At 38.6% G+C, this 24,805-nt stretch overlaps 1 protein-coding gene across 1 annotated transcript in view; it reads left to right on the top strand.

Annotated features, from left to right (window-relative positions):
• Positions 1 to 24,468, top strand: part of ENPEP (glutamyl aminopeptidase) — a 46,979-nt gene extending 22,511 nt beyond the window's left edge. The window contains exons 8-20 of the mRNA XM_084625648.1: positions 3,971 to 4,036; positions 7,046 to 7,111; positions 9,038 to 9,189; positions 13,298 to 13,377; positions 15,100 to 15,236; positions 15,364 to 15,419; positions 18,814 to 18,964; positions 19,799 to 19,878; positions 19,966 to 20,067; positions 20,173 to 20,343; positions 21,868 to 22,008; positions 23,931 to 24,009; positions 24,286 to 24,468. Of these exons, the coding sequence (XP_084481774.1) occupies positions 3,971 to 4,036; positions 7,046 to 7,111; positions 9,038 to 9,189; positions 13,298 to 13,377; positions 15,100 to 15,236; positions 15,364 to 15,419; positions 18,814 to 18,964; positions 19,799 to 19,878; positions 19,966 to 20,067; positions 20,173 to 20,343; positions 21,868 to 22,008; positions 23,931 to 24,009; positions 24,286 to 24,423 (1,419 nt within the window). The 3' untranslated portion in view covers positions 24,424 to 24,468. The remainder of the gene's footprint in view (positions 1 to 3,970; positions 4,037 to 7,045; positions 7,112 to 9,037; positions 9,190 to 13,297; positions 13,378 to 15,099; positions 15,237 to 15,363; positions 15,420 to 18,813; positions 18,965 to 19,798; positions 19,879 to 19,965; positions 20,068 to 20,172; positions 20,344 to 21,867; positions 22,009 to 23,930; positions 24,010 to 24,285) is intronic.
• Positions 24,469 to 24,805: the final 337 nt, after the last annotated feature.

Consider the following 24,805-nt stretch of genomic DNA (forward strand, 5'->3'; position numbering starts at 1 on the left):
TTCCTGGGTTAGTGTTTCTGTTGTACGGTGTGTAGTTGCTGGGGAGTATTTGCTTCAGGTTGGGGGGGCTGTCTGTAAGCGAGGACTGGCCTGTCTCCCAAGGTCTGTAGGAGAGCACTTCTCCTCTAAGCTAGGGTACCTAATGTTGCTGAAACACTGTTAATGACAGTGGGGACCTTTTTAGACGGGGCCACTGCTTTTAGTGGGAACACTTGTAGGAGCGAGGCAAGAATTTGACCCAGTGGCTTCTTACTGCAAAAGATTTACTGTTTTTAGTATACTGAATTCGTTTAGGTTAACAACTTCTTGTATGACTCTACCGCTCTTTCCTATTTTATGCTATAGATAAGGATTCCTCTAATCATTCAAATTCTCCGTTGCACACTGCACTCCAAGAGAGAAGTTACTTAAAGAATTCAGAGATTCCCAATAATTAATTGCATTTGAAAATCTGATTTCACTCAAAATTTAGTAGACTTAAGATTTTGAGTTGAATTCATTAAATCCTTAGTGAACAAACTATAGACTGTGATTTTGTATCTTTCCTTCAGAACCCTGTATGCAGAAATTCTAACATAGCGTCTGCTAATGTTACAGCCAGCCTATTCCTTGCCTCAAGACTTTCATTATTATGCTTAGCAAAAATGTATCTGTCACAGATTTTAGCCTCAGCTATGTCTAGAACAAAATCCTCTTGAGTGTTAGGTATCTCTTTTTATTAGCTAGCCCTACACCCAAGTAGGCTACTTTTTATAGTTTTTTTTCCAATTGTTAGTGCCTGTACCCAACAATATAAATCAGTATTTATTGCATCATAAATGTCCAGTAGCCAAACCATTAGGTAAATTGCATTCCTGCAACCCTGAAGGTCTCAATCAAACCAACAATAGCCAATATATGTAGAGTAAAATCAGACACTCTGGACCTAAAGCTGATTTAAGTTTCACCAATGCAGTGAGTAAGAGACACATTCTTGTTTTCTACAGCTTTTAAAGGTACCAGATGGTACTGTGCTGTATAAGAAACTGAATAGAAAACTCCCATCTTTAATCCATCCTCCCCTTTGTGCCTACATAGTTGCCACAAAATTGAATGTTTTAAGATAAACCACTATTTTGGAAAAAGAAAAGGAGTACTAGTGGCACCTTAGAGACTAACCAATTTATTTGAGCATGAGCTTTCATGAGCTACAGCTCACTTCATCGGATGCTCACGAAAGCTCATGCTCAAATAAATTGGTTAGTCTCTAAGGTGCCACAAGTACTCCTTTTCCTTTTGCGAATACAGACTAACATGGCTGCTACTCTGAAATCTGCCATGTTTGGGAACAGTGAGACAGGGATATATTTTCAATATTAAAACTAAGAAAACCTCTTATGAAATTGTATGACAGTTGACAATTAATGCGCAATTTGGAACTTAATGTCAACTTAATCAGAACACGTATAAATGCTTATACAATCTAAAGATGCAATGAATTTTTTAGGGTCTATGGAGTCATCACAGCACACTCTGTAATTACATACCTGGTCAGTATCTGATTGATAGGGCACAACATAGGTAGAAAAGTCAAATTAGGTAAAATGCAGTGTGGATGTAGCTGTGTCAGTTGCAGGGTATCAGAGAGACAAGGTGGGTGAAGTAATATCTTTTACTGGACCAACTTCTGTTGGTGAGAGACATCGGTGCTGACCCTGTGTGTGCTCAAGTATCTACTGAAAAAAACCAGGGAACACCCGCAGGGCTAGATTAATCTTTTGTGGGCCCTGGTGCCAGGACCATGGCCCTGCCCCCCCACTCCACCCCAAGGACCCACCCCCACTTGCTTGGGGGGGAAAAGGGGTGGAGAGGAGCACCCACTGGCAAAAACAAAAGCCAGCGCCTGTGGTGAGAGACAAAAGCTCTTGAGCTTCCACAAAGTTCTTCTTCATGTGTTCTTCTTTATGTGTTCTGATTAAATTGACACCGAGTTCCAAATGGTGTGTTGTCAACTGTCACACACTCTCATAAGAGGTTTTCTTAATTATTTTGAGTGTTACCTGAAAGGAAGCCAACTAGTTAATCTTATCATCAGAGATTTACCTACAGACAATAAGAATCATCCAAGTTAAATCTACAAAGTGAGGATACTCAGATTCAAGATAAATTATATCCCTGGCTCCTGAAGAATAGCTCTGTGGAAGCTCAAAAGCTCGTCTCTCTCACCAACAGAAGTTGGTCCAATAAAAGGTATTAACTCGCCCACTTGTCTCTAGTTAGGTAAAAGACAGTTTGACCATATAATAGAGCTAGTATTAGTGACTCCACAGTTAAAGTTGTTTTGAGATTTGCACTTGAATTATCACACTTCATCTCCCTCACAGTTTGACAGTCTAATACATTGTCTTCAGATAACAGCTGAATTTTCCATAATATTTTTAGCTCTAATATTGATAAAAAAAATTTCAGAGGAAATATTTTAAATAAGACTACTTCAGAAAGAGCTTGAGAGTCTCAGCATTTCTGAACCCTGTGGCTAAAGAACTATAGGTACCAAAACTTCCCAATTTACACATGTGCAACCGCACAATATCTCTGGCATAGGCTAGCAATTATAAAAATATGCTGATAGCATGTATGTTTACAAAAAAATAAAAAAGGGTCAGCTACTCAGCTGGTATAAATCAGCGTCTCTTTATTTACTTCATCTGAGCTATTCCATTTAGTGTAAATTGAAGAGCTGGCCCAAATGAGAGAAAAGTTATGCAAACAACTGGGTTTATATAACTTGTGGTGTTGTTCTCCATTGTCACAACCTCAAGGGGATTGCAAAAGGCAGTCAGGAGGGTTATGAGGATCAGAAACACTGTTCTACATGGTTTATAAAAGTGACCTTGTAGTCTGTATAAGTAATCAGTTCTGATGCTTATCAACCTCTCCAATTTATATAACAAATAAAGCTATTTTTGTATTGGAAAAGAGTCATCTGCCGGCCAGATTGAGAACTGCAACAATAAATTGCAAAAGAAAGTCTCCAAATTAAGGACTTGTCTATTGCTGTTTGAAACCACTGCTCTACATCAAAGCATGCTATGGAACTTTTAGTGCATGGTAGCACGGTTCACATGGCCATTCAGCATGCAGCAGGCTAGTGCACTGTATATTCATACCCTGGGTTGCTGTGCGCTAAGTCTTAATATAGACAAGTCCTAACGATTGCATAAGTCTACTCAATGTTAACGACCACTCCAGTGACACGGGTGTGTCCAAATTGTCATCCCTAGTAATATAAAGAATGGAGTCAAGGCTTACTGAGGACTGATATAAGTGCTAATCTCATGGGAGAGTGAGCTGTTTTTTTAAAGTTCAAAATATTTTTTCAGCTATCCTTTTTCTCTGCCAGGGAAATAAAATTTACTAACCTTTAAGTGGTATGCTGGGTCTTGTTTATTTTCCTTTCCTTCTTTTTGTGGCTGTCCCATTCTCTCTCTTCCACCTGTCTGTTATTTCCTCTGTCCATTTTTATTTCTCTCTTCTACCTTGGTGTCTTCCCCCACCCTCTTCCTTTTCCAAGGCCCCTATCTCACTTTGTCTCCTCCTGCCCACCAAGATCTTTTCTTTGGAGTAAGTGTCACAGAGCCTGTCAATCTGCTTCAGAGGCTGGTATTTTTATGCCAGGTCATCATTCCAGCATAATTTAAGCCTTGAGTTGAGCCAATGTACAATCTAAAACTGCAGATTTTCAGCATTTTAAAGGCTTCTAATTTCTTATTCAAAGTCTCACAACAGGATCTGAAATCATGGCAGGAGTGTGTGTGTGAGAGAGTGAGAGAGAATGCTCTGCAGAAATAAGGAACTAAATTTTTATCCCTATAGAGTACTTCTATTTTTGCTCAATGAAATATAAACTCTAGTGAAGTCTTTTAAAGTAATGAAAATCTAGTTTTAAAAAGGTGTGAAATGACCTTATTCCCTTTCTTTTTGTATGTAGGGAGCATCAATTCTCAGAATGCTTCAAGATTGGATTACATCAGCAAATTTTCAAAAAGGATGTCAGGTATGAACTACAGTAAAACATGCCAGAAACAAAAATAAACCATATGTGGCAAAGGGAAAGATTTTACTCAGAAAAATGAATGTGATATGTTCACTTTTGATGTTTTCATTAGAATTTTAGATAACTATTTCTGTACTAAAACATTTATTCCTAACATTTATATACTAACATTTACTCCAATTAATATAAATTTTAATTTTTTCAGGCTGTAGATACACTAACTCCCTCAACTGCATCTGAAAAAGCTGTGTAGACAATAAAAGCTAGGTTAAACAAATTTCCAGCATGGTGGTACAGCTTGGTAATGATATAGAAGTTATGGAACCTTTTGCAGTGGGACTAGGTAGCAATGTTAAGTGGAAATTCATACTCACAATGAATTGGAATTTGAACTGCAGGGTTGTATGTGTGTTTGAAGACCAGCCAGTGATGACTCTAGGCCAGTGGTTCTCAAACTTTTGTACTGGTGACCCCTTTCAAATACTTTGCATAATGACAGGTTTCAGAGTAGCAGCTGTGTTAGTTTGTATCCACAAAAAGAACAGGAGTACTTGTGGCACCTTAGAGACTAACAAATGTATTTGAGCATAACCTTTCGTGGGCTACAACATCTGATGAAGTGGGCTGTAGCCCACGAAAGGTTATGCTCAAATAAATTTGTTTGTCTTTAAGGTGCCATAAGTACTCCTGTTCCTTTCAAACAGTAAGCCTCTCAATATGACCCCCCCCCACCCTTTATAAATTAAAAACATTTTTTATATATTTAACCCCATTATAAATGCTGGATGCGAAGAGGGGTTTGGGGTGGAGGCTGACAGCTCCCAACCCCCCCATATAATAACCACGCGACCTCAAGGGGTTCTGACCCCCAGTTTGAGAACCCCTGCCCTAGGCACATGATATCTAACAATACCCTCCTGATTCCTCCTTAATACTCTATCCCCATGCTCTTATCTGTAATAACTAGAACCTAGTCACCCAGCTACCAAAGCATTCCTGCATCTTCCTAACACCAAGTACCTCCAGACCACCCAGTTGTGCTATGCCGTTTACAAAAATCTGTCTGAAGGCTTTACAAATCTTGATTCACTTGGCACCTGCAAAAAGTTGAAGGCCATTACAAACTCCTCTTTCAGAGCAATTAGGGAAGCCAGAGCCTGAAAACAGAGTGACTCCACATCTGTCAATCCAGATGCATGGTGCTAATTTGCCCTGGAAAAATAAATAAATAAATAAATAACCAACCCCACAGCCCTCTTTCACTTTAACCCTACCAAGAGGCTAGGATACATTGTTAGGATATATGACAACTACCATACACACAAAACAGAAAACTGGAGAACTTGGGGTCCTCTCCAAAAATAGAGAGCATAACTGCTGTTCTCTGAAATCTTTAAATAATTAATCATGATGCCTTTGTTTCCTGGGTTATTAAATATGTTCTTATCCCACACACACAAACAACCTACCTCCTCCTCTTCCCCCAAAGATCTCTGAGCTGCTACACTGGCATTTTTCAAGAAATCTCTCACAATTGAGCTAGTCCTCAAAGTGAATCTTCAGAATATGGTCATGCCTGATGCCAGATGCTTGAGCCCCGTTTACACTAGTGCTCTCGTCACTGCTCCCAAGCTAGAATTGACAGCGCTAAGATACGAAGGGGCTGGGAGAACATCCTGGCTGGCCAGCTGACTGATTATATTGAAACCACAGCAAAAACATTTCCATACAATCCGTAAGGACAGTTCTACATAGACAGGAATATTCAATCACACTCTACATTATAGGCACAAGCTGCCGTGATAAATACTTCCTGTTTACCCACTTCCCTATAAAAGCACAGGAACAGCTGTGGCTGAGATTGAAACAAACAGCACCACCTACCTAACATTCTGTAGGCAGGCTAGGAAAGAAAATACCACGTACTACTTGATGTGTCTCAGTCTCAGAGTAGCACTGAACTGGGGGATAGCATATTCTAGCATTCAATATTTAAGCATAACAGCAAATCATTAAATAGCAAATTATTAGTTATCAGTTAAACCTTTAACATTTCGATCACAGAATGCAGTTGTCCAAATTATCATAGTTCAACTTTGATTTCCACTTTTAGACACCCCTAAAATAACTCTTTTTGTGACCTATTTAATAAGACAGAAATTTACAACAAACTACATTTTGTCCACTCAAGTAAACAAAGAAAAAGTCTAGGGCCCTCTCCAAGGATTAATATATTGCACATTAATGTATCATGTTGGAAAATATTGACTCCCCACCTAAAGAATAGGCCTGTCCTTTGGGAAGTACGAAATGCTTTTGGATTAATATGGTTCCATTTGATTTATTGCAGACACACACGACAGGGATGATGGGGAAACTTTATTCCACCCTTTCAAATGTCTCATCAGTGAGCAGCTGTGTTTTTGCTGATTCGGTTTGTTTTTAAATTGAGACATATAAATTAATAAAACTTTGATAAAAACAATGGACCCAAAATTAGCTTCCAGAAGGAAGAAGAGGTTGGTTCTCTTTGGACCGTGTAGAAATTAAATCACACTTCATCCTGGCTGACATTAAGATCTTTCATGCCCTCCAAATTTTCTCTGGTAAATGGTGTTTGTAAGTCATATGGACTAATATTTTGGACACTTATAATTCAGTGTGCAATCATTTCTCAATGTTTCTGGCTTTCCCAAAGGCAGAAGAGTGGGAACAACTGCTCCCACCCTGCATTTATACAGGGAGGAGTAGATATCTCCGAGATCTCCTTTTTAGAACAACCTGTGGACCCTGCATTTGGAAAGTGTTTCTACTTTCCATCTGTGCAGAAAGCAATGAAATAAACAAATGTACATATATCTCAAAGTATTTGCTGGTTAGGAACAACACCACTCTTAGGAAGGAATTCTGCACATTAGTTCTACAGATAACATTACAATATGTGCATTGTTTTGACAGGTGAGGAAGGACATGCAACTATTTAAAACACTTTCTTCTCTCTTTTTCTAGGACTACCTAAAGAAATACCATTTCCGGAATGCAAAGACAGATGATTTCTGGGAATCCCTGGCACAGGTATGGTCTGTAACAATTAATACCCTTGCTATTAAAGGTTTCTGTACTCATCCTACAGAGCAGGGTTTCCCAAGTTTCCCAAACTTTTTCATATTGTGAATCTTGTTAGTAGAGAGATCATATCCCAGGCAGCCTCCCCCAGCACAGCAAACTCCAAATCTCATCCCTCTAGTAAATACAATACTCATTTTTTGCATGGGAAAATTGCTTGGGTGTGGGTTGGAACTGGGAGCAAGTGAGGGGAAACTGATTGAGCAAAACAATTCTTTACGCACATACACAAGAAATTGCAACCCTTCCAACCTATCTGCCCACATCAGTCTCCTTTAAATGCACACACACTCCCCTAACATGATTCTTTCTATAGTAGTGTTTTCTACAGCGCTCATCACAACAGTATTTAAGCCAGTGGGTCTCAACCTTTCCAGACTACTGTTACCCCTTTCAGGAGTCTGATTGTCTTGTGTACCCCCAACTTTCATCTCACTTAAAACGGCTTGCTTACAAAATCAAACATAAAAATACAAACGTAACACAGCAGACTATTACTGAAAAATTGCTCACTTCCTCATTTTTACCATATAATTATATGTAATATAATTTATAATATAATATATTATATTAATTGGAATATAAATATTCTACTTACGTTTCAGTGTAGTTTATAGAGCAGTATAAACAAGTCATTGTCAGTATGTTAGTTTGTACTGATTTCGCTCGTGCTTTTTATGTAGCCTGTTGTAAAACTACACAAATATGAGTTGATATACCCCCTGGAAGACCTCTGCATACTCCCAAGGGCACGTATACCCCTGGTTGAGAACCACTGATCTAAACACTTAGTATGACTGCCAGTTTAACTACCCTGGATCCCTTCTGCTCCCTTATTTCCTACCAGATCTTGGTTCTGTCCTTGTCCCCAGGTTTTGGTGCTTTCTTCCTATCCTGCTCCCCAGTTGCCTCCTGAGGCCCACCTGTTTTCTGCCTCTCCAAGTTCCCAGCTCCTTACTCAGACACCACATGCCTTCCTCTCCCCCTCCCTCACCCAGGTTCCTGATAGCCATTATGCCCAACTTCTGCATTAGTGTCTCCTCCTGCCCTCCCTCTAGTCCCAGGCTCTCGTCTGCCCAGCCTGGCTCTCTCCTTGTTCTCTTCTCCCTCTCTGCTGCTCACAGAACCTTCTAGCCCTGGAGAACAACACCTTAAACCTGGCTCCTTTCCATCCAGCACATGGTGGGTTGGAGGGGCACTGGTAAAGTCCCATGGCCCCAGTCGGAGACGCAGCTGCACTTGAGTTTGTGGGTAAAGAGGAAAGGAGGGGGCAGCTCCATCATTTTAACAGCAGTCCCTAGTGCTGGCTCCTCCTTCCTTCCACCAGCACCTATCTGAAATTGTCTGGAGGATGGGGGACAGAGCCAGCAACTCAGCTCTCTTCAGAGCACCTGGAAGGACTGGCTTGCAGACCACAGTTTGGGAATTCTGCTGTAGAGGAGATTCGCCAATAGTGCTAGAGTTTCAGTTAGTCCTTCCTGTGTTCTACTCCCTCCTCAGAAGGCAGCAGAGGAGGAAAATCATTTGAGCTTGAAGTGCACAGAGAGGAGCAAGCCACAAGGGCAGGGAATATTCTTTGCCCCTCCTACTGCCTGAACCCTGACCTAGTTTAACCCTATTTTCTTCAAGAGTATTTAAAATGTCTCTGTTGACAGCTCATTAGTTTTCTTTTGTTACATGCACCATGAAAGAGTTTAACAAATATTTTTGAGCTAATCTTACCGTCTTATTTGATGAATTGTTAGGAACAAAGCCCTAACATTAATGAGGGAAACCTGTTCCCTTTCTGGTCTCCCATCCAGTCAGGATGAGAGTTTTATTCCCTCTTCAGTCTGATTTAGCTTTCTTAGTGAGACCATCTGCTGTTATTCTTAGACAAGTGGTAAGCCAGTGAAGGAAGTGATGGACACCTGGACCAGGCAGATGGGATACCCTGTATTGAGTGTGGACGCTAATTTGAAGGTCACACAGAAACGTTTTCTGTTGGACCCCTCAGCAAATACTTCTGAACCGACCTCTGCACTAGGGTAAGGTTTTACTGTATATGCCTGTCATGTAGACGAACAGCAGAAAGAGAGATGCTGTAGATAGATATGTTCATGTGGATTCATTCACTCTCTTACACACACACCCACACACACACCCACCAACCAGTTCTCCCTACCTTCAGTGTACAGTTACCTCCCAAAACATGTAATGCAATGTATAGTAAATGTAATGTCTAAAGGAACAGGTATGCTGTGTAACTTTGGATACGTGGTACACTCCACCCACCCCCTTTGCTTGAGTCTAATCAACTCCACGTAACTTTGCCTTATGCCAAATAAAGGAACCTGAGTGACAAGACTGGAGGTGAACTGAGTTCTTGGGAGACCAAGTGGAAGAGGTCTTGGGGGAAACGCAACAACCAGTAAAATTACAAGAAAACTTAACAAGATGCTATATAATACCTCCCCACACCCAGGACAACTACTGCATCAGCTCTTTGTCTCTCAGTGTACAACACCAAATGTCTAAATCCAAAAGGAAGAAAAGGAAGGGAGGATAAATGGTATGGAGGACGGGGCATAATGGAGATCACACAGCAGTTTCAGTTCCATATGGATATTTTTTCTTTTTTCAATATTTCTGAGTGAATTTCATGATGGTTGAAAATGCTGCATTTATAGCCCTGGAGACTTTATCCACCAAAACAGGTACAGCCATGGACAGAAGAATGCAGCCTTCCCCAGGCTGCCCAGCAAGTGTGCCTCAGCAATAACCCACAGAGCACCATCTGTAAAGGCAAAAGAGTAGTTCTGTCCCCATGTTGATACAATTCTTGTCTTTTCTGCTCGAGACTGCCAACAAGACTGCCAACCAGTGTCAACTGTGGTGGTGGTTTTGTGGGGTTTGACGTTGGACAACAACTAATTTCACACAGATCAAAGAGCCATCAGCCAGAAAAACCACTTCTGGTCACTAGTGCCCTGGTCTGGATTTGAATTTGGGGCGGGAGGGGGGGGAGAATGTGCAGACTTGAACCAAAAACAAATTCATTATTGCAAATTCTCCCTCTGTGCCATATGGAAGATTAACAGCTCCTTACTGTTCACAAAGTTGGCTCATTGCATTATGCTCAGAAGTGGGCAAATCCAGAAGCCCAGCTTTCCTCATAATCAAAGGAATTAGAGCACCAGGTTCTTGGTGTTCATCATGCTTTTAATGTAAATCCCAACGTGAGTCCTGCCCTAATCAGTCATGTACATTGTGCACTGCTCCAGTCATTCCAGAAACAGCTGCATCTCAGTAGTGGGGGAAATTAGTTCTAGATAAGTAAAGTTTAATTAAGTGCTTAGCAATAAAATACACTATTATATATAATTAATTATTATTATTATAAAGTCCTAATATTATCTTCATTGGAATAGGTTTCATCCCTTGCAAAGGATCCAAGTGCACTGTAAAACTTTACTCCCTCCCTCAGCCAGTGCTGACGTGGGAGAGGAGACCACTGGGGCCTTGTGCCCCTCAGTGGAACTGTGACAGCTCAGCTCCAGGTTTGGGTTTGTGACTAAGCTGTGAAACAGTGTCTAATAAAATTTTGTTCTCTGAAGCCTGCAGGGGTGGTTTCCCTAGCTGGGAGCAAGTAACTTATGTCTTGATTTAGCAAGGTATTTAGTCACATGCCTAACTTTAGCCATAAGAGTAGTTCCATTGATCAAACCATTTTTCTGAAATCCATGGAAGGATTCACATGCTTAAATACCTTTCTGAATGAGGGCCTTAATGTCTCTGTGCCTCAGTTTCTCCATCTATAAAATGGGAATGATATTTACCCAATATCAGAGGGGTGTTGTGTGGACTAGCTAATTTCTGTACCATTCTATACTGTAAATGTGTTTGTTATAATTATACACAGTTGGAAATAGAGTCTTGTCAAGTAGTATTTCTGTATCATATCATGCTAATCTAGTAGATCACAAGGCATTTAGTTTCATGAAGTATGATTATATGCAGATGGGTGACCTTAGCATTAATGTAGAGGTTTACATGTTCAAAGTTTTGTACAGACATTAACTAATTAACCTTCACAACACCCCTGTGTGGTAAGTTGCTAAGTATTACTCTACCGGTTTTACAGATAAGAAAACAGAAGGTCCTGAGAAAGTCCTGAGAAAGTCCTGTTCTGGATATTAACACTCAAAAGAGAAATACAACTTCAAGAACTCATGTTCTTTAAATAGTGCTGCTAGGCAAGTATATGGCTGCAATATAGAATGTCAGGAACACATCCTCAATACACATACTTAACAGGATATGGATATTGTACTTAATGCCCAAGAGAAGTATTTATGTACATGATCTCAGGAACATATTAAAACACTGAAGGAAAATCACTCCACTAAGTGCATTTACAAAACAAGTATTAGGAACTCTTTTATCAGCTTTCTCCTGGAGAAATGCAACAGCCAGGCTTTTGGCCAAGCAATAACCCTTTTAAACTCCACGGCAATAATTCTCCAAAACACAGCTAATAAAAGTTAAATATGTATAAATCTGTTAAAATATTTTGTATTTAAAAATGTAACACAAGAGCTGACCTTTCTCCTGGTAGGTAGCAAAGAGACATGACTTCCTTCATTTTCTTACTTGCCAGAATGAAGCTATCATTCCTTTGATCCTGGGTTCTAATGCAGTAAAGTCAGAAGAATGACACAAATTTTTGTATGGTGTTTATCCACATGGTATCTAAGATGATAGAAAAACATCTCTGGGCTGGATATTGATACCCTTACTTTATATAGTACCTTACTTCCCAACTGCTCCATTGATTTCAATGAGACTTATCAAAGAGTAAGATACTACTTAATGTGGGTAAAGGTATATCACAATCTGGTGCCCAGTGAGGGAGGGAGGAATCAATGTGGTCTAAAAGAAGAAACACAGGATTGAAACAATCAAGAGGTCCTGAGTTCTAATTCTGCCTCAGACACAGATTCGTTGTATAGTTGTCAAAGAATCACCTTCTGTTTTCTTATCTGTAAAACCGGTAGAGTAATACTTAGCAACTTACCACACAGGGGTGTTGTGAAGGTTAATTAGTTAATGTCTGTACAAAACTTTGAACATGTAAACCTCTACATTAATGCTAAGGTCACCCATCTGCATATAATCATACTTCATGAAACTAAATGCCTTGTGATCTACTAGATTAGCATGATATGATACAGAAATACTACTTGACAAGACTCTATTTCCAACTGTGTATAATTATAACAAACACATTTACAGTATAGAATGGTACAGAAATTAGCTAGTCCACACAACACCCCTCTGATATTGGGTAAATATCATTCCCATTTTATAGATGGAGAAACTGAGGCACAGAGACATTAAGGCCCTCATTCAGAAAGGTATTTAAGCATGTGAATCCTTCCATGGATTTCAGAAAAATGGTTTGATCAATGGAACTACTCTTATGGCTAAAGTTAGGCATGTGACTAAATACCTTGCTAAATCAAGACATAAGTTACTTGCTTAATACCACACATAGTCAATGCCAGATTTTGGACTAAAACTCAGTAATCCATAGCTTCCAGTCCTGTGCTCAGTCTGCCAGAGGCCTGGCAGCAATTATGCATATTTCATAGTTTTAGGGACTAAACTACTTCTATTCTCCATATCTAAAAGAGGAATGCTATCAGATACTTCAAACCTTTTATTTTAACTTAGAAATAGAATATTGTCCTAATTATGCAGGGTTTGCTCAATAAAAATAACCAAGTATCTATATTAGCTTGCCCGTATCCAAGATTTTTATAAATTGCTTTTGCCAGAAAGATACCCTAAAGCAGTTTATAATATATTTAAATAATCAAGCTATTGGTAAAAAAAACAAAAATTTGTTATCTGTGGTAATTAGTCATATATTAGTGGATATCTATATCTAGATACACAGGTATGTACATATTTAGAAATTGACTATGAAGAAGTAAGTTTATGCAGTCCCTAGCACAATAAAACTGGATCCTATAGGTGCTACAATAAATGTATTATTTATTAATCATCATAATAATAGATAAAATATTTTAAATGTGTTATTTTAGGTTCTCTTTCAAAAGTTGTTTATTTTTTCATTTAAAATAATTTCAGTTACACATGGAATATCCCAGTGAAATGGTATGCTGGGAACGAAACAGATGTTACATTCTACAATAAATCAGAATCTGCAGGTAAACTTCAGTAATGTTTCATTTCTGAATAACAGTAGGTTCAATGTGACAATCATGCAAAGCTTTAAAAATATCCTTAGTAAGAACTAAAAATAACAATTAACTTTTATGCTCTTCAGTGCTTGAAACATACTGCTTGGGAATAAAGGAGTTAAGATCCTTCCCTAGAAAGAGAATAAGCCCCTCCCATAAACAGGATTATGCTAATTACGTCCAATAATTAAAATCTATTCTTATTTATTCAAACAATATGACACAGCCTAATATAAAATTGGTCATTTGGTTTAGAGGAATTTGGGGCACATTAAAACAAGGATTTCAGTTTAATTTTAATGATTGCGTGTGTGTGTGTGCGAGGACTGCATATTCAAATATTTAAGACATGCTTAAATCCACCCCTACTCAGAAAAGCACCTACACACTGCTTAGCTATAAGCCTGCTGTCCCACTGACAGCAATGGGACTTAAGTATGTACTTTCCTGAATCTCAGCCTAAGGGAGAAGCTGGATCTGGATGGTGCTAAATACATCTCTTGCAGTGATAAAGTCTAGAGTCGCTTAGTTTCAGTGGATGGAGCTGCAGTACTGTGTTATATTTGGAATTGGCTGAAGCTATTTTCTGCTCAAAAAAACCCAGGAGATGTCCATGAAAGTTTTAGGTTTTTTCCCCAAAATTCTACATTTCAAAATTTGAAAAGTTTCTACTGCTCAACAAAATTTCAAAATTCAGAAATATATTACCAGCTCTTCTGTTCTCTTTTTGTATTTAGCACCTGTCTCCCCTCTCGCAGTTGAGTTTGTTTTGGTTTTTTAAATTACTTTAAAGTTTGTGTTTAACTTAATTTTCATCCTAGACTCTGAATGCAAGTAAGCCTACCCATTATGTTATGATGCATAACGGAAAACTGCATGAAAGAATTTTCTCTCACCACTCTCTCCAACGCAACACTGGAGACTGAGAGTTGTCCCAATGAATTAGAACAGTCACTTGAAATACCTTGCACTGCTCATCCAAAGTGAAAAATACTATTTACTGAGTCAATACGCATTGGAGTAAAAGGCTTCTGACTTCAGACACTGGAATAGGCACTAAGTGAACTTTCAAAACTGCTGACCACAGTGGGAGCAGTTTAACTTTTGAGAATGGAACATCATCCTCAAGGGTCAGGCTTCACTCTGAGTTTCCATGAACCTCAAGACTTGAGTAAGGGCTTGGTTTATTTTATAGTTTAATTAATTTGTAGCTATAGGACCTGAATCAAGGAAGGGGAATTAAAAAAGAGATGCATAGACCTAAAATGGAAAAACATTTAGAGGATAAATAGGTAAAATATAAAATCAGATTAATACAAACACTGAGAACTGATAGAGGCTTTTGGAATAAATATTAATAGGAATAATTTTTGTGATTATTCTTTTTGCAATAAACACTTAATTTTCTTTATGCTTATTCTAAAATCAGTAGTCTCCATTTTTAATAATGAACATTTGCATACAGATTTCACACTGTTACCACAGTTATTTCTTATTCTAAGCTAACAGGTAGCATCAATATCTTTACTCTCTGCCATTTTAGAGCAACCAACCTAGAATTAAGCTTTGAGTCCTTTGTGGATATGGGTTAAAAATCAAATATGACTTTTGGCGTGAATATATTTCCAATGAGTCCCCCCCAGCCATGTATTTATATGCATGTAAAATTTCATTACTATTTGTTTACAGCCACCGGAATTACTATAACACCCAGCAACCCTAATTCTTTACTGAAAATAAATCCAGACCACATTGGATTTTATCGTGTAAATTATGAAACACAAACTTGGAACAACATAGCCAATAATCTGCTTAACAACCAAAAGGTGAGTCTGATTAAATTAACTGGATTTGGTTACAAGCTGGTTGGTTTCTGGGATCTATTGACAATTACTATTTCTTCTACAAAATATAAACGTCTTTTTGCTTCTTTTTCTTCCTCCCCTCGTGCAGTATTTCTCTTCTGCTGATCGTGCCGGGCTTGTGGATGATGTGTTTTCTTTGGCAAGGTAGGTTTTATAATGAAACTAGCACATTATAGACATTTCAAAATAGCTTTCATGTCTTCCCATGGTTATTATATTGGCATTCTCTTGGTTTGGATGGTGGTAATGAGAATTTTTAAACTATTATTTTATTGTAACTCCAGGAAGAATCAAGTCTTGGTTTGTCTTCAGCAGCCTTTTCTTCTCTTACATTTTCCTCCATAAGGAGAAAATTCAAATGTGGGTACAACTCTTATTGGTATCAGTTAGAGTTGGCCTTACCTGTCCAATATTAGGGTGTGATCCTAAATCACTGAAGTTAATGGGAGTTTTGCCATTCACTTCAATGGGAGAAGGATTTTATTTCCTATCTCTGCCTGAAGAACTCTTGGTTTTTTGAGCCTGGTGTGGATGGCAAGGCCATGACAGAAATGTTCCAGATGAAGCATTCCCAGAAGAAACCAAGTGTCTAAAGAGAGTCACAGAGGTCTGTCCCTCTGTGTATATGTCTCAATAGATATCCCAAAATCCAACAGATTTCCTTCTGAATCTTGAGACATTAGGACAGTTAATGAGACATAACTTCTTTGTTGGTCACACAACTGTGTGTACCTTTTCAAGGTTTGTTTGGTGAATAAAAGCAGGTAACTACACAATGTTGATTGCCCTAGAATGGTAATGAGAGCTCCTTCAGAGCTGCTCTGCTCTTGTACATGACATCTAATCATAATAATCCTTCAGAACTTTCTTTGGAAAGTGCCTCCTGTGTATGTTCCATAACTTTTTCCCAAGTTTATTATCGGAGCCCTTTTAAAGAGCACGGTGCTATAATAATCTCTTTAGCACTTTAATTGCTGTTATCACACAATACAGACAATTCCTTTTGCCTTAGGATGAAGTGAAGGGCTCTTGTGGGAGTGCAGTTGAGTAGCTGTGTATAAAAGAGATAAACACTGTGAGAACTGGAAGGACTGTTGATAAGAGTTCCATAAAAAGTCAGGAAAATAAAGATGGTTTGGGCCTGGTTACTAAACCCGTTAAGAATGCAATTGCATAAGCAAAATATATACACAATTTTGCATCCAATTTACTTGTAATTATTGAAGTTGTGCATGGAAAGGATTAATTATGATCATTTGTTCCCACATGACTGAATTACACACACAATCACAGCAAGTGTGTGCATGAATTGTACACCTCTTCATTTAAAATCAAACCCTTTATGTTCAATACCATGTACAATAAAAAAAACCCCACAACATACAAGATTCCATGATTATTAAACATACTAGCTAAATATTTAGAGCTAGTTTGTCCCTTCTGTGGGACTCACATTAACAAATATTCTATGTCACTAATATTCTGCATTACAAATACTAGTTAATTTTCACAACAACCCTTTAAAATGGGTAAGGATTAACATCCCCATTTTGCAGATAAGGAAACTGAGATACACAAGTGTTAAGTGATTTGCCAAAGACCAAACAGTGAATTGGCGGTATTGGAATGTATGGCTTTCTGGCTCTCAGTCATGTGATCAGACCACTAGCTACCCATTGTTTTGTGAAAATACAAACTCACAGCCAGAGTATGAATCCATTACTCCCACTGGTGAACAGTTACAAAAGCAGTCCCACTGAATTCATTGGATTCTTCACCCAACATTAAAATTATTTCCCCATGTTTAGATCCTCAATGTTTATTTCTGGGTCATAAAAAGATTTGCAAGCCAGTTTGTATTCCTGGATCTGCCACTGGCCTGCTGATTGACCTTGGGCAAGTCACTTTAACCACTCGATGTCTCAGTGTCTCCAGCTGCAATATGGAGATAATGATACTAACCCTTTTCAAAGTGATTTGAGATTTACTGATGAAAAGCACAACGTTAACGCTAGATATTATTGTAATTGCTTACTGATTTGAAACAACCTCCTCTATTAACAGATACTCCGAATAGTATAGGCAGATTTTCTGCATTTTACTATGAGTTGATAAACCTGTAGCCAAATACTTTTAGTCACTGATGTAATATACAGGTTTCAAAACTAAAAGAGAAAACCAATCCTTAGATGAGCCACGTATCCACAGTCCCACTGGGACATATTCACCAATTAAATTTACAACATTTCCATGACTGCAACACAATTAAAAGTGTGTTATTTTCAGCTGTCCCATCATAGCACAAAATCTCCAATACACTAAGTGGGGTGGTAAGTGTCGAGAGTCTACATTAAAAGCAGGTGTACAGAAGCCAACTTTTATACAGACCTGGACCGTTCCACCATGTAATGGGGAGGGAAGAGAGTATTCTCCAGAATAGGCTGTGAAGTCAATCAGGTTATCACTAAAGCGGAGCAAAATTATTAAACTTTTTCCAGTGGGAAAAAAAATAAAGATTCAGGTGAACAAACATTCTGTGAATTTGGGTTGAATTTGCCAAATTGTTTTGATTGAAAAAAAAAATCTGAAGCATCAATCTGGTTGATTGGAAATGAATTTTTGTCTGATTCCCCCTCCGCCAATGAACTGAACGATCAGCTATTTGCCCAGTTTTACTTATTGCTGCTCTCCCAAGAGCACTGTGCTGAATGGTGGTGTGCTTGCTCTGCCTAGTCTATTTTTAGACCAGACAGTAAGTTGAATCCTCATGAGTGCCTGTTCCATAATATAGCACATTCCCATAGAGGAAAGGAATAAGAAAGCCACCAGCCCCCACCTCCTACTGTCTGGGGAGAGGAAAGGAAGATGTTGCCCCTGTTCCCTCCCAGAGGAGACAGTTTGTTGGCTCTCCAGAATCCCTAATCAGCCCTATCTCATGGCAGTGGGGGGAATGGGGGAGACAAGAAAACTTCTCCTCCCAACCATGTTTGCAAAAACTGGAAAAGAGGACGCTGCTTGTTTGGGGGCCCACTCTGTCCTTCTCTCTTCCTATTAGAGAAGAGGTAGACTGGGTGTAGTATACAATTGAGGAAGAAATGATGAGTGATTTGGAGGACAGAGAGAAAAGGGACAGTGATTAGATGGAGAGGGAAGAAGAAATTAAATCTAAGGCAAACAGACACTGAAAAAAGTAGAAGGCTGATTTCTAACTTGACTCTTCTGAAATTGGGATTTGAACAGATTTGCTTCTAGAGAGGCACATGCTCCTGAGGCAAGTCCTTCTGCTTCCTACAGATTGTACAATAGGATCGATACATTGTCGTCCTCAAAAATATTAGACTGTTTCCAAAATAGGCAAGCAAGTTTTCAAATTGTATACAACGAATTCCTTCTGAAAAGAGCTCCTCCTCACAAGAATGATGCAGCCATGGAACATGGTTACAATTAACACACACTACACTAGACTTCTGTGTGTGTTCCAGTTACAAACGAGGCAGGATTTGTAAAGTTGTGTCAATTGTTTCTCTTCCTTCCTCAGGGCTGAACTTTTGAATTATGCTGTTCCACTGAATCTAACAAAATATCTACAAAATGAAGAGGACTATTTACCTTGGCATAGAGTTATATCAGCTGTATCTTACCTCAGAGACATGCTTAGAGATGATACAGAGCTCTACCCCAAGTTTAAGGTGATGCAATCAATGAAAGTCGTGTTTATAATCTATTAATCTTACAGTTCAGAGCTATAATAATGATAATATTGAAAGCTGAGTGATTTTCAAAGTTGCTGAAACTGTTTTATGTATAATTTCAACATTAAAAGATGTGTATTATTTATTATAGTCTCAACATATATTTTGTGAGCTGATTTATATAGGCCCATGAATTATAAAATACAGTCTGGGACTATATACTGGAAATAAAATGGGAGTGTTCCCAGTTATGGTTGCCACCTATTTGATTGTTCACCGTACAGTTGTTTTTGTGCCACGGCTGTCTTGTGTATTACAAGCAAGATTGTTCAAGATAGCAAAACTTCTGATGCCTGACCTACACCATGCAAGGTAACTGTGTCTCAGTGAGGTTGTCAGCAATCAAGATAGCTGACCTGGGGTGGAACATACTTCAATGGTCAGCACAAATTGTAGTCAGCATTATGTCAGGGAATCAAGCTGAGCAGAGAGTGTACTAGTTTACACTAGTTGTTATATTATCATAGTGTACACAAGGTTTGAGGATGATGGGACATCTTCATGTTGTGTCAGCACATCATAGCAGTACAAAGCAAAGGTGCAGTATGATGTTCACATCCTTTCATGACATTTTTTGTGAATACAGACTAACATGGCTGCTACTCTGAACCTTTCATGACATGGTGACTTTGTTGAAAGTTTTTTTTCCAGAGTATGGTTAAGGGGTTTTTGTTGTTATTACTGGTATTTTTAAAAAGGCAAACTATGAATATGAAAACCTTGTTACATCATGAAACCCATAAGGGTAATCAGAAAACCTCTTTATTTCAGGCATACTTTCGCAGTTTGGTTAAACCCATTGCAAATAAGCTGGGTTGGAACGATGATGAAACTGGAAGCCATGTGATGAGGTTAAGAATTTATTGTATACATTATTATATATAGACTCAGATTGTTGAACACTTGGAAAATCTCCTCTCTCTGTTTTTTTTTAAAAGGCTTCTTCGTGCAGAAGTTTTAGGATTTGCATGCAGAATGGACGAACCAGATGCTTTGAACAATGCATCTAGCTTATTTTATTCCTGGTTAGATGGCTCAAGGTGAATATTCATAGTTTTTGCATTCAGTTAAGAGTACTGTGTATGGTATAATAGTGCAACTCAAAAAAAGGTGGCAACCATAATATATTGCTTTATGTTTTTTAGTCCACCTGTAAATCTCCGGCTCTTGGTATATCGCTATGGGATGCAGAACTCCGGCAATGAGACATCATGGAACTATATGTTTCAGAAATACCAAAGTACTTCATTAGCTCAAGAAAAAGAAAAGTTGCTCTATGGTCTGGCATCAGTGAAGGACATCACCCTTTTGGACAGGTTGCTGAAAATACGCTGAAAGACTTATTTTCCTTCTCCCATCTACCCACCCACTCACGTGCATTACCATTTTTGTCATATATAAAGTATGATATAGAACACAGCAGATTGTCAAATGCTGTCACTCTTGAGTAGTCCTCCCTGAGATTATACTGCCAGTAACTAGGCAAAGTCATTGTTCCCTTGTTTGAAAGAATATGCTCAGGTGATGGTTTTTATAGCCCTTCATCTCTTGCAAACATAGAACTACCCTAATTGTTAGTGCTACTATCAGGACAGTATCCTCCAAGGTCCCAGTTGGGATCTGGGCACCATTGTGCTAGCACATAAAATGACAGTCCCTGCCCCGAAGAGTTTACAATTGAAGACAAGATTAAACAAATGAGCATAACTAACAATAGGAAGAACTAGAAGAGTGGGGACGAGGGTAATGGTAATACAAATATATGGTGACCGAGGTTAGCATTGTGTATCACTTCACAGGTGCACATCATCATTTAAGGTTATTTCATAACTAACCCCTACACAGTCATCACGTCTATGACTAAAACATGGGTTATTCAGACAAATCCAAATCTGCAGAGCAAAAACAACAAACAACAAATCCACACTGTAGGTAACTCACAGGTGGAATTTGGCCCTTCCCAGAATCAACCTTTTTAATGAAATAAAGGAAAAAAAGAACACACCACTGAGAAAGCTGGCTGTGCACTCAGCTACTTGTTTATGGAGCTGAAGAACAGAACCCTCAGCCCCAAGTTACAGTATCTGAAGAGGAACCTCTTTGCAGCTGCTGCTGTACATTGTAGCTAGGAGTAGCTTCCTAATATTGTCCTTAAATGTGTGTCTGTGAGACAGTGAGTCCACCCATTTTATGGACCTATTGGTCACTCCCCTGACCTACTGCATTATAAACCTTCTGTAGTTCCCAAGATTTCATCCTATTAGACTAATGGACTTTGAGCTCACTCACTGGGATAGAAAACGGATAGATTTAGGGTAAAATTTTCAAGTGAAATAGGAAATCAATGGGAACTAGATGCCTGAATATCTTTGATGATCTAGGCCCTAAGCCCAGTTGATTTTCAGTGAGATGCCCAGAACTTACTTTGTGCTGGGGCTCAGCTCCAGCACCTCTTCTGTGAGTAGTGTGCCAGGCATAAGCTTGCACATATGGTGCATGCAAGGTCACGATATGTGGAAGATGCATTGTTTTTGCTTGAGCCCTGGCACCTTGAAGAAAAAAAATTTTAAAACACGGGCGATGTCTACATGCCTGTTGCTTTTGAAAAAAATCTTATCCTTAATAGGTAATCACATTTTAGACCAGTCTATTTCATCCTTAAAATGGTCTAGGAAAAATAAGTCTCTAGTGTTAGATTTTCCATAGGAAAATATAAATATTTCTGCAGATGGTAGGTTGGTCTCAGTAGCCTGAATAGTTTCTTTACAACTCACTTTTCACAATCTTTAATAGAAGGTTTTAAAGTCTGTTTAATTGTTTCCCCCTCTGGTTTCTCCTAGGTATCTAAAATATATTTACAACACCAGTCTTATTAAAAGTCAGGATGTGTTCACAGTCCTGAAATACATCTCCTATAACAGCTATGGCAAAACCATGGCTTGGGACTGGATACGTCTCAACTGGGAATACCTAGTCAGCAGGTACGTTAACATCCTTCAAACGTTTTACACTTAATTCTAAGTCTCCTGCTCTTTATTTCCTTCTCTCACCTTACTTAAGTCTCGCCACACAGTCACCATTAAGTGCAGGAACACATCAATCCATTTCTCTTAATGTGAAACAAAACTTGCAGATCTCTTTGGATTTACCCATTTCTGTGGAAGCAAATGGCTCTAAGAAGCAACTCCTTTGGACAGAGAGCTGAAAATGTTTTAAATATTACTGCAGCCTGTGGTGAAAAAGAAGAGTTACTGCCAACCTGAAAATCCTACACTAAATTTCCAGTCTGAATCAAAACTTGCTGAGAGCTGAGTAGCACAATGCAGGAGTTGGTTTGATTGTTAGTTACCTCTCTCTCTTTTGGACAAAGTAACTAGCTGTCAGATCTTTTAAACACTGCATAACGTAGGAAGCACATTTAAGGCCCTAGTTCAGTAAGTTACTTAAAAACCTGCCTGACTTTAAGCATGTGAAGAATCCCATTGGTTTATGGAGACCAGTTTTTCTGAGAATCCGGCCAGTAACGTTTGGTCCTGTGAGACACTGAACACCCTCATCTGCCACTGCTTTCACAATACTCAGATCCTTGCACACTAAAGGCTGTATAAGGCCCTCCATACCATTTAGGCTACCAGTGGAATAACTAAACAAACTTCAGAGGGAGTTATCACACCAGCTCATCATAAACTGTTGCAGAGGCGAGCAATAATTCCACGGATTCAGTGACTAACTCCCATGCAAGTGGTGTGAAAGGGCTGCACCTGCTAGGACAACCAATAGGCTGGTGCAACACCTACAGAAAAAAATGCATTGTAGCCCAGTGCCCTAAGTAGATTTTGCATCTTCCCCCCCACCCCCCGCGCAAAAAAAAAAAAAAAAGAATTTCCAGTCATTTCACCCACATAGACACTGTCCATTCTGGTTTTCTGCAGGCATATTGATTATCACCTTTAGTGAATTGTGATCTCTCCCACACTAAGTTGTGACAGCACCAGAAGAATCAGTCAGGAAGCTTTTTGCTTTAATATTTACTCATAAAAAACCAAGTATTTTTCGGGGAAAAGGAGAGAGAACATACACGACAGTTTCCTAGAGGTGTGCTGTATTATGGTTTGGGCTTTTTGAACCGTATATCTGTGTGGTAAAGAATTGTAATATCAACTTGAGGAATAAAAAGATGTAAATAAAAGCAGTTAAGACTTATTCCACAAGGTATATTTCTATCCCCAAATGATCACTAGCAGCCAATGCTAGGAGAAAACTGTAGCAAGTTCCAGTTATGGGAGTAGTGTTCTATGGAATCTGCAGCAGTCAATCCCCAATCTGGCCTAATACAGAATATTCTCTTTATTCACAGCAATCTACAATGAGGGGGGTCTTGTACTTTTCTTATTCCCTCTTGTACTAACAATGAAATCAGCTTCCAGCTTTGCTCCTGTCTATTCACACTGATTCCTGAGGTGCTCTTTCACTCCTACTAATAGAGTAGGACATTAGAAAGGGAATCTAATTGAAACTCACATGAGGGCATAGAATCACAATAAGCCTGTCAATTTACAGAGGTCCTCTGGCCATACACAATTGTAGCTCCACAAAGGGATAGAGACATGTGAGGGTGTTGTAATGGAAATTTCTCTCAAGGGTTGGCTCGATTCCGGGCAGAAGACACCGTTCTTTGAATATGTTTACATCAGAAACCTTGCCAGGTATAGCTAAACTACAGAATAGTACAAAAATCATATATGTTTTTTCAGATATTTCTGGTAACATCTAGAAATTTGGGGCAACATTTATTTCATGACGCTAAAAGATTAAGAACTAAAAGAGTTTATTAACAATAAAGGAACAAACACTCCAAAAAAGCAATCTTATTTTTATATCAAATACTATTTATTTTTTTCAGGTACACTATCAATGATAGAAATCTTGGTCGAATAGTATCAATAACCCAAACGTTCAACACTGACCTTCAGCTTTGGCAGGTATGGAGATGATGCCTATAGTCATTTTAAGCCACTAAGTTGTAAGATCTTCCTCGGCAGGAAACTTGTCCTTTTATTCTCTAAGATGCCTAGCACAGTTTTTGGATGCTATAAAATTATTATTCAAGTACTACCAGTCCAATCCTGAAGTCCTTTCTCAAATAAAACTTTCCATGATTTCAAGAGCATAGAATTGGGCCTTATAAAAATTACTTGATGTTAAATACAACAGAAGTACTTGCTGCCTGTGAATTCATTTTGTTTTCTCTTTTCAAGATGGAAAATTTCTTTGAAAAATACCCTAATGCTGGAGCAGGAGAAGCACCCAGGAAACAGGCTCTCGAAACAGTAAAGAACAATATTGAATGGCTAAAACAAAACAAGGGAGAGATAGAAGCATGGCTAACAACTTAATGTTTTACTTCAAAGTTGCGAAGAATTAAAAAGATATTGTCTTAATTTTATGCACTTATTGTTTCTTACATGAACATTTGGGAATCCATTTACAAATGCTGTCTCTGAATCCTACAAACACTTATGCACCTGAATAACTTTACTCATGTAAGATAAATAAGACTACTTGTAAGAGGAAAGTTACTCATGTTATAAGCAATTGCAGGATTGGACTCCTGTTTGTACCTCCCACCTCCTGCTTTGAAAAATGCACCCCTTTGTTTATGTAGAAAGAAACCCATTTAAAACACTCAGGGATACCTTTCCAAGTGTATTTTACAGGTGGTCTATTCCAAGGGGATTAAGTAATAATTTGAACTTGTTTTAAAATCATTTTCTATGT

This window comes from Lepidochelys olivacea (assembly GCF_965140295.1).
Source record: "Lepidochelys olivacea isolate rLepOli2 genome assembly, chromosome: 4".
Classification (NCBI taxonomy): Eukaryota; Metazoa; Chordata; order Testudines; family Cheloniidae; genus Lepidochelys; species Lepidochelys olivacea.